We start from the raw sequence: 10225 nt of genomic DNA, 5'->3' as shown, positions 1-10225 counted from the left end.
TCTTTATATCTGCAGCTCGTAGTCGACAATCTGAAATCTAGTCATGCAATCTTAGGTTGTGCCTTTTTTTTTTTTTATCTTGTAATTTCAGTTCTTCACTTTGGTAATGCTTTGCAAAGAGCTTGGCGTCTTGGATTTCAAAAGAAAAACATGCTCACACTTCATTTCACTAACATTCTGAGACATTTTATTTCTATTAAATCCATTTTCAGGTAATTATGAAGGTAAATATAGTATGATAATAGCAGATGGCATCAAAAGAACTTATTCACATGCCACATTTTGACATTTGAAAGTGAAAAAACCCACCAAAACATTGAAGTAAAACAGGCAATCAGAATATTGATTGTTGACAGAATATTGTCTTTATTGTATCTGAGCTGCTCCTTGCTCGGCTTCCTCTTTCTCTGCACCCCTCAAGTTCTGCTTCATCTTCAGTCGCTGTTCTGCTTTCTGCTTCTGCACAGCCTTGAAGACCTGAAAATAGACGCACATGACAAGTATTAGCAGGAGCGTGAAAAACCACTCTTAAAAAACCACAGCTTAAGCAATCATTTTCCTAAAGTTTAAAGTTTTCTCTAATTTATATCATTATTTTGAAATGCGGGGAAAGTAAAAACTAGCACATATTATGGAAGGTATAAATGCAAACAGAATAATGGAGGCCTTCCTTTGTTACCTTAATGCAGAATTCTTTCTTGGCCTGCCAGCGGCGGGTAAGCCGTCTGTAGTACTCTGGGGGGAAGGTGTAAGTGATGCCGAGCTGCTCACACACTCTCTCAAAGGCATCATAGGAAACCAGCCTAAGGTTTTTCAGAAGCTTTTTCCTCCGGTCCACGGCCATGAGCATCCGCCTCTTATTAGCTTTGTCCTGGCATGAAATAACACGTAACAGCGAAATGAATTACATTTGAAACTTACAAATGAAACCATCTTTATCAGTTCTAATAAAACTCTTCTAGGGTATGACGTGAGACGGAAACTTCCGACCATGGCCGTGCTTATAGTGGTTTAACTTCATGCGGAGGAGTACACAGGATATCCTGTAGCACATACGAGTCTCAGATCAGAACATACGAAGAGGAAATTTACACTGATACAAATCCTTTGCCCTGAAACATGTTACGTAATTTTTTTTTAATAAAACCTGTATACAGAACGTTGTGTTCTCGTTTCGCATGCGAGGAAGAAAATCTACTCCAGCTCACCTTGTGGTGTTTCTGCAAATGTTCCTGATAGTTTCGAATTCTTGCAGTCAAAATAGCCACTGAAAAGAGAACGATTAAAGAAGGAATTCAATCCGCATACACTTTATACAATCTATCTGACTTTCAGCATTTGCAACATTAAAGAACAGCAACTCACCCTGCACTTCCACTGAGCTGCGGTCATTCTCATCCCTCTGAACCTTTGCAATTAGCTGTTCCTTCTTCAGCTGCAGCTTTTCGCTCTGGAAATACGAACATTACCAGTGCTATCAGTCGCTAATATCAAACTACATGCTCATGTGTACAATTTCTGAAAGAAGCACATCGACATGCATTTGGGGAGCGGAAATCATGAGACCATTACATATAAAACAGAGTAAATCAGTACAAATATGTCGCTGAGACAGAAGTACTTACATGACTCGCCAGCTCCAACGAAAGAAGACGTTTGACGAGATCGTCAGTCCTGTAAGACGAAGATGATTCGATCAATAACGCAGCACATATACTGCACTGAAAAGCTTCATCTTATCAATTGTTTGAAAGAAGGGTATATATTTCTGTTTACGTTTGAGCAAGAGGGACCGCTGCATAATCCATCTTCAGCATTGTTGGAGGAAGATCACTGAGCTGGCTCTCAGGGCCTGGGAGAAACAAAATGCTCAGATGAAAATATTCTGTTTGACAAAAATTTGTAGCCATGGTTTGGAAATGACATTCCTCAATTAAGATACCTGTCTTCTTTTTCTTTGCAACCCGAGCATAATGTCTTACAGGCGGTGAAACAGCAAAGCTTCCTGCAACTGTAGAAAAAAAAAAAATACATCTTAAAATTCATTTTCAACTGTGCATGCAAGGAAAAGTATTGATATTCTTGCACTTAGAGGAGGCCCAACAGTTGGCGCCTGAAGAGCAGATGAGCAAAAACAATAATGGTTTGTGAATGACAGGACAGCATACTCTAATTACACAGCAAACCGACCAGCAGCAACAAAAGGCTTTAATGCCAAGTGACCTCAGGATGGATGCGTAGCACTTAAGCACACCACCAAGACGAAATCTATCTGCCAGCTTGGCATGTGATCCATGTCTGCTCAATAGTTGCTTTGTTCGGACATGAAATGGAATACGCTATTTATATGTTGTCCAATAAGAGAAACCAGAAGGCAAAAATAAATAAATAAAATCAAGTTCAGTTTTTACCATCTGAAATAGCTTCTGTTCAGACTACTGAACAACTGTGTTTCAATTAAAAAAACAACTACCAGATCGTGTTGGCTGCTCAGTGCATTCGTGCTTTTAGGCTTTTAATCTTCGTGCACGGAAAAAAAAATGACGGAGCCATTGTCATATTAAAGCATAGATCTCATTCATTGCACTGAGTAGCCAAATCAGAGCGATCCCTCTCACTGACAGACTTCGCATTGATTCAACATGTTGAACTGGCAGGAAGAAAAAAATTAAAAATAAATAAATAAACCTCAATGAGGTCTGACAGAGCTGATGGTGCGGATCACACCGGAAAAAAAAAGGAGGACAACAGACGTTCATAGATGCACCGACAGTTTATCACCACCTTAACCCATTGAGGCCGGGAAAGCATTGCCGCATTTCTACCTTTAAGGCCGGAAAGCGTACGCGTCTTTTTTCATGTATACGGTGGTTTTGCACCAATTATTGACCTCTGCGCCAATTAAATGCATTATAATAGACACGTGAGAGTGTCGTCATGTTCCTCGTGTCATTGTTTTGAAGTTAAGTTACATCAAAAAAAAAAAAAAAAAAGTTAAGTTTCATCGAACCAAGCATGGAGGACTTTCAGTGGGAAGACATTTCAGACGGTAGCGATTGTGAGGAGTTTCTTGGCTTTGATGATGCTGATGAACGTGCTGACCCAATTGATGCAGATTTATGGCTAGCACATATGTTTGAGGATGATTTTGAAGGGTTTAAATGTGAGTGGAAGACTGACAATTACCACCGTAATCGACGGAGAGATTTCAACCGCACACCAGGGGTGAAAGTCGATTTACCTGCAGATGCCACACCGTTGCAGACATTTAATCATATTTTTACTGAGGAGCTTTGGGCGCATCTCGTTTCCGAGACGAATAGATACAGTGACCAGGTACTTCAGACTCCTGCTCGAGCAAAGATGGCAAGGTGGTCACACGTAACTGTGCCGGAGATGAAAACGTTTATTGGAATGTGTATGGGCTCCTTGTGCTGCCAGTACGAAGAGATTACTGGCGATAAAATAAATAGATAAATAAATAATTTAAATATAAAATAAAATTTTATTTCATTTTATTACTGTTTTCTAATTGAAAATAGCGCTGTTCCTGCACTTTACTTTTTACATTTTCTATTTTCGTGAAGGTGTATGTAAATAAACTCAATTTCCAAAGAAAGCCACAGGTGTAAGCTCTCAAATCCTTTTTGAATTTTGTTTCTATCTGCTACAGAGGCTGATAAATCAATCATTTAGTAGGCGTTGACACAATTTCTGAATTTCCAGAAAAACTTCAGGTTTTAGGGGGTCTTTCTGAAATCGCCCATAGGTCTTACAGGCATTCTTTTCCAGGCGTCTTAGGCCTAAATGGGTTAAAAGGAGGGGGGAACGTGTTTAGTCTCCGCGATATAAAGACAACTGTGACACAGTTTTAATCAAAATGCATTTGGGAGTTTCAAAATGGTGTTTTTGGTTAATATCATGTACAACAAAATAAAAATTAGCACAAAATATATACCATGGAAATCCAAAAACGTAGTGTGAAGAAAATACTTTCTGTGGCTGTGAGATGGAAAATGACATGAGAATAGTAATATCAGTAAAGCCACCTTATAGGACACTCTGTCCTCAAATAATCCAAAACTCTCCTCCCTGTAACTTTATCTTTAAGGATCAATAGAGCTGTCTGATGATAACCCTCGTCTCTAAAAACAGAGTAAATCTTACACACTAATAGTCACACGCGGGCAATTATTTTCCAAACGAGTCATTTTCTGCTGAAACCAACAATGAAAATGCTTATTGTTGGGCAGACACTGTCTGCGTCACAATTTCAGAAATGGTGTCTTCAGACTGAATCCGACACCAAAAACGTTTCCACTTAAGGCAGAAGCATTTCTTTTCCCCGGACAGAATCATGAAGCACGATAACGCAGCTGACGACTTCAAACTGCGTGACTAATTTAGTGATTTTCAGAGAACAGCCAGGATCATTAATGCAACACGGCTGTCCTGTATCCCTCAGATAAAACACAATCAGGCGCATATCAGATGGTGAGAGGAAAGTGGTTTTCAATATCAACAAAATAGCAAATGAGGTAATTTCCTCAAAACACTCATTTCCTCTCTTTATGAGATTTCAAGCCACAAATACAACAAACATTAAGATCCACTCAGGCCTAAGAAAAAAAAACAAACTTGGTAACGCGGTACATTCTTCTTGAGACAGTGATGAAAGTGTTTAGTAGTATCAAGCAGATCTTCGCTGGTTTGCTTGAGCAACGTGTGTGGACAGAAGTGTAAAGTTACTCATGGGTAATGAGTAACCTGCTAATGAAGAGCTGGTGCATCTGTGGTTTTCAGCAAGTGGGAGGAAAAAAAAAGAAATAAAAGAAGCTCAAGTGAGAAATTGAGGTAACACAATCAAGTAGACAATAATGAAAGTACAAATTCACTACATGGTTTTGATATGACAATAATGTGGCAAGGTGTTGCATTAGATTTAGCAGATAAAGAAGTACAGGGCACATATGCAGAAAAAAAAATTAGCTTAAAAAGTCCTCCAATTTAACACCACAATAAAAATGCTTAATGATTGCTGTTAGCCCGGCCTTTCTTTTTAAAGGCTTCACGTCAGCCAATGAAGAACAAAAGTACAAGTAACAGAGTTACTTTTTTTTACCCATGAGGCTGTGGTTTAGCAGTTTGTCCGAAAGTATCAAATCATTTTTCTTAATCATACGTGACAAACTGTTTTTTAATCTGCTCCGTAAAGCCTAATCTGTTTAGTAAACGGGGACTTTATTAACTTAACTTGTCCAACATAATATTTGTGGTACAGTAAACAAACCAGACATTTCGACCACAAGGATTCATACTTTTTAAAGGGCTTTCAAAGTCTTTCTTTGGACATCGGTTTCATTTTCAGTCTGGTATTTGTGTCCGATCTTTTTTGTGCGTTTCTTATGCTTTTTGACGTTTACTGCTGTCTCCGGTATTTGCCTAATTTTGATTCTTCTCAACCTGCTTCAGAACGGCAAGTCATGCGCATGTCTAGAAAGGTCCATAAAAGCACAATAAACGTCCGTTTTCAAAATAATCAACTCACCGGAGTGGTTACTGGTGTGCACTGGTAATCCATATCAAATTTTGTGGCGAAAAGTTGCTTCTGTCGTGTTTTATTTGGCAGCTCGTTCATGCTCGCACTATTTTCTTAGCGGTGGCGGAGTAATATCAACGAACATCCAGTACAAAATGTCAAATAAAACATGACAGAAGCAACTTTTCGCCACGAAATTTGATATGGATTACCAGTGCACACCAGTAACCACTCCGGTGCAGTGTTGTTTTTGACAACCATCTTAGATTTAGTCTTAGTCTTAGTCTTTTGGACTAAAATGCTTATTAGTTTTAGTCACATTTTAGTCACTTCTATATGTGATAGTTTTAGTCCAGATTTAGTCGACGAAAAGTCAAAAGGGTTTTAGTCTAGTTTTAGTCGACGAAAAGTCAAAAAGGTTTTAGTCTAGTTTTTGTCAAAAAAAAAAAGAAAAAATAAGTATAGTCTACTGTGTTAAGAGAATAGTATGGTCTTAACTATCAAACAAGCAGAACAAAAATACATAGCTTATTAACTGACCCTGTACTAAAGCTTTCTGATTTTTCATTCTGTACTGTGCGTGTGTCCCAACTTTACTGTAGCGCACTAAACGCACAGGTCCTGGTTAGGGCTGCACAACGTCACTTGTGGCTTTTAGGCTAAAGCTAGCAGACTCTACGTATAACAGTAACTCTGTTTAACATATCAAGTTACGTGCTGACAGAACGTACACACAAAGAGATAACCACACCGTCACTGAATGTAAACATGGCTAAACATGCTGCTAAAGTAACACACACATAATGAATTGACGTTAGCGTAACAAAAGCTAACTTTAGCCTGAAGTTAGCAGCCCATTTGCGCCAGGAGTATGTGGAAAACGTACTATGTATTAGCTTACTATGAAATTTATCGATTATGTTAACAGCATTTGTAACAGCAGATACTTTTTAGGTTTTAATTGACACACACAATAAGCAGAAATGTCATGCATTTTAAACGTCTGACAGATCACCCACTAACATTTTCGTCCATTCTCGTCTCGTCAACGAAAACTCACACACGTCTCGTCATGTTTTCGTCATCAGAGAGCTATGTTTATCTCGTCACCGTCTCGTTATCGTCATGAAAAAAAGTGGCGTCAACGAAATGATTTCGTCATCGTCATCGTTGACGAAAACAACACTGCTCCGGTGAGTTGATTATTTTGAAAACGGACGTTTATGGTGCTTTTAAGGACCTTTCTAGACATGCGCATGACTTGCCGTTCTGAAGCAGGTTGAGAACAGTGTTGTTTTCGTCAACGATGACGATGACGAAATCATTTTGTTGACGCCACTTTTTTTCATGACGATAACGGGACGGTGACGAGATAAACATAGCTCTCTGATGACGAAAACATGACGAGACGTGTGTGAGTTTTCGTTGACGAGACGAGAATGGACGAAAATGTTAGTGGGTGATCTGTCAGACGTTTAAAATGCATGACATTTCTGCTTATTGTGTGTGTCAATTAAAACCTAAAAAGTATCTGCTGCGGCACCTTAAGGCTCGCCATAGGGATATTTTTTCAAAGGTAAGCTACAAATGCTGTTAACATAATCGATAAATTTCATAGTAAGCTAATACATTAGTACGTTTTCCACATACTCCTGGCGCAAATGGGCTGCTAACTTCAGGCTAAAGTTAGCTTTTGTTACGCTAACGTCAATTCATTATGTGTGTGTTACTTTAGCAGCATGTTTAGCCATGTTTACATTCAGTGACGGTGTGGTTATCTCTTTGTGTGTACGTTCTGTCAGCACGTAACTTGATATGTTAAACAGAGTTACTGTTATACGTAGAGTCTGCTAGCTTTAGCCTAAAAGCCACAAGTGACGTTGTGCAGCCCTAACCAGGACCTGTGCGTTTAGTGCGCTTACAGTAAAGTTGGGACACACGCACAGTACAGAATGAAAAATCAGAAAGCTTTAGTACAGGGTCAGTTAATAAGCTATGTATTTTTGTTCTGCTTGTTTGATAGTTAAGACCATACTATTCTCTTAACACGGTAGACTATACTTATTTTTTCTTTTTTTTTTGACTAAAACTAGACTAAAACCTTTTTGACTTTTCGTCGACTAAAACAAGACTAAAACTATCACATATAGAAGTGACTAAAATGTGACTAAAACTAATAAGCATTTTAGTCAAAAAGACTAAAGCCCTATTCGGACGGGACTAGTTTAATGGGGGGACCTGGGGTAAAGTAATAATAACCGGGAAATCTAGTCCCGTCCGAACGCGCCATGTCAGTAAAGATAGCGGAGTATGTCGGTAAACTTTGCCGAGAATTCTACCTCCTGTGAAACGGTCCGGAGTATCTACCATAGGTAATACTAATCCCGTGCGAATGCGACCCTCGGTAATAAGTACGGAATATATCGTCACATCCTTTTAAAGACAGAAACAATTAGGTGTAAAATAGAAAATTACACTTAAGTTTCGTTGTGCAATCCTTTTTTTAAACTATACTTTACATTCAGGTAAAATAAGTATCCTGAGCAAAACTTTTGGTGAACAGTACTTTACATTAAGGTCAAAAATGAATAAATCTTCTGTTCTGTTATACTGTACAATACGTTGTAGTAATACTTATCATTCAGGTAAACAAACAAAAAAGTCTTCTGCGTTTGTATACAATAATTTTGGAGCAGAATGCTTTATATTCAAGAAAACTCCTCCCATGTTAGATGAATATTACAGGGATTTCTTGTCCCGTTTGAATAGGTCATTTCTTCTCCCTGGCGTCGTCTGGTTAACCAATATTACCATACGTCCCCCCATTGAACTAGTCCCGTCCGAATAGGGCTTAAGACTAAGACTAAATCTAAGATGGTTGTCAAAAACAACACTGGTTGAGAAGAATCAAAATTAGGCAAATACCGGAGACAGCAGTAAACATCAAAAAAATACCGGAGTTCCCCTTTAAGAAAAACAAACTGAGCTCAAGGGAACTTTGTATCTTTAGGTATTTTGTTACCAGAAGCGTGTTGCTCGCATTTCTTCAGGCGCATCTGTGAAAAATGCCAAAGACAGAGACTGTAATGAAATAATAGTGGACAAAAGAAGAAGCGGCAGGCCTACAAATCGATCCAAGTTAGATAAACAGTGACTGAAAGAGATGTCCTTACAAAACAGGAAAAAAATTAGGGACAAATATAGATCCAGCTCCTGAGAGATGCATTTTTTCATCACAAATACTAACTTACAAGCTTGTTGGGATTGTACACACTCTGTTTTTGCTTTATATACTGTGTTTAAATGAATGTCATCACAAATATAAAAAACAAGCTGCCTTTTTTTTCCAGTTTTACTGGGAATGTATCAAGAAACGAAGGCTGGCTCCAGACTTTTTGACAGTTCTGGATATACTGTTATGAGGCATAATCTATACAACTGCACTGTTATTAATGGGTTAAGGTTTTGTTGATTTGTAAATTACACGAATCTGCAAAGTAAACAGTAACTGAAGGTATGAAATCAATGTACCGAAGTAAAATATAAGATATTTGCCTCCAGGGTGTAATGAATTGGAAGTAAAAGTGGCAGTAATAAGAAAGAGTAGGGAGAAAAATAAGTCTATGTTTATTTAATTAGACTCGTCTATTAAAATTTTAATGTGACCAAAATACTACGATAGCTAACGCCATTTGGTGCCTCATTACCAAACCCTTATTAAACAGTTATCTGGAAAGTCAAAAGTACTTTAGTAGTTTTATAAATCGTGTTTTCGTGGTGCAGTTTGATGAGATAAGTGAATATAGGACAGCCCCTCTGAATGAATGCACTCCAGTCAGGAATATAAAAGTAAAACCTCTAATACAAACCTGTATAACCTGAATTAGAGTTATTACCATTCTTACTTTCGATAATTATGTCAGTAAATCACCCTTTTCACCACAGCAGCTACATTGTTGTTGCTACAACAACAGTGACACCGTTAGCTAAATACAAGAAGCATTAGTGGAGTCTGTCGGGAGTTAGGAATTAGGACAACCGGGCGTTAGAGAGGAATACAGTCGTAAAACAGCAAAGCTTTCTCTGTATTTTTAATTTTTTTTGTTTGTTTTATTGTTTACTCTTCCCTTATTGTCCTGTCACTTACCTCTGCTAACAGTAGGTCCCGATAATAACGCTGGGCTGCACGTCCAGGGTTTCACTGACACCGCGGAGCACAGAGTGGAGCTTTCACGCAAAACGCCGGCTGAGGACTTCAGAACGGCCCGCAGGCCAATGTTTGTGAACATGTTCCCGAGGACAGATAACTAGCCAGACAATAGATTCTCTAAAAGGTACTGAAACTCTAACATGTAATCACACTCGACCCCTACATGAGGTTCGCCATTTTGGTTTAGACCAGACTAGCCGAGCACGGATTGGTGCTTTCCGAGGCCACGCTAATAATCCCAGATCACATCGATACAATGATGATATGATGATACATGGCTTAATAAGTAAACAATTGTATTCACTGTAATGTAAGAGAGGAGATTTTTGGGTGGCTTTAAGTTTTAGCACAACCCTTCAGGCTTTGCTACATTGAAAAACTCAAAGAAGATTTAAGAAAAAGAAGGATTTGTTCATATATATCTAATGATGAAGTGATTTATATGAATTTGAATGAGTTTTTAAGTTCAGTTATAT

General features: G+C 38.4%; 1 protein-coding gene across 1 annotated transcript; it reads right to left on the bottom strand.

Moving 5' to 3' along the window:
- Nucleotides 1–342: 342 nt before the first annotated feature.
- mrps15 (mitochondrial ribosomal protein S15) lies at nt 343–9942 on the bottom strand. Its single transcript, XM_075466009.1, has 8 exons — nt 9687–9942; nt 1943–2011; nt 1777–1852; nt 1626–1674; nt 1366–1450; nt 1209–1267; nt 680–871; nt 343–477 (listed from the first exon to the last, which is right to left on the bottom strand). The coding sequence occupies exons 1-8, from the start codon at nt 9826–9828 to the stop codon at nt 367–369; spliced, it is 783 nt and encodes a 260-aa protein (XP_075322124.1). The 5' UTR covers nt 9829–9942; the 3' UTR covers nt 343–366.
- Between the last annotated feature and the right edge of the window lie 283 nt (nt 9943–10225).

The sequence above is a fragment of the Odontesthes bonariensis genome, chromosome 5 (assembly GCF_027942865.1).
Source record: "Odontesthes bonariensis isolate fOdoBon6 chromosome 5, fOdoBon6.hap1, whole genome shotgun sequence".
NCBI lineage: Eukaryota > Metazoa > Chordata > Actinopteri > Atheriniformes > Atherinopsidae > Odontesthes > Odontesthes bonariensis.
This window is presented reverse-complemented; position numbering and strand designations above follow the sequence as displayed.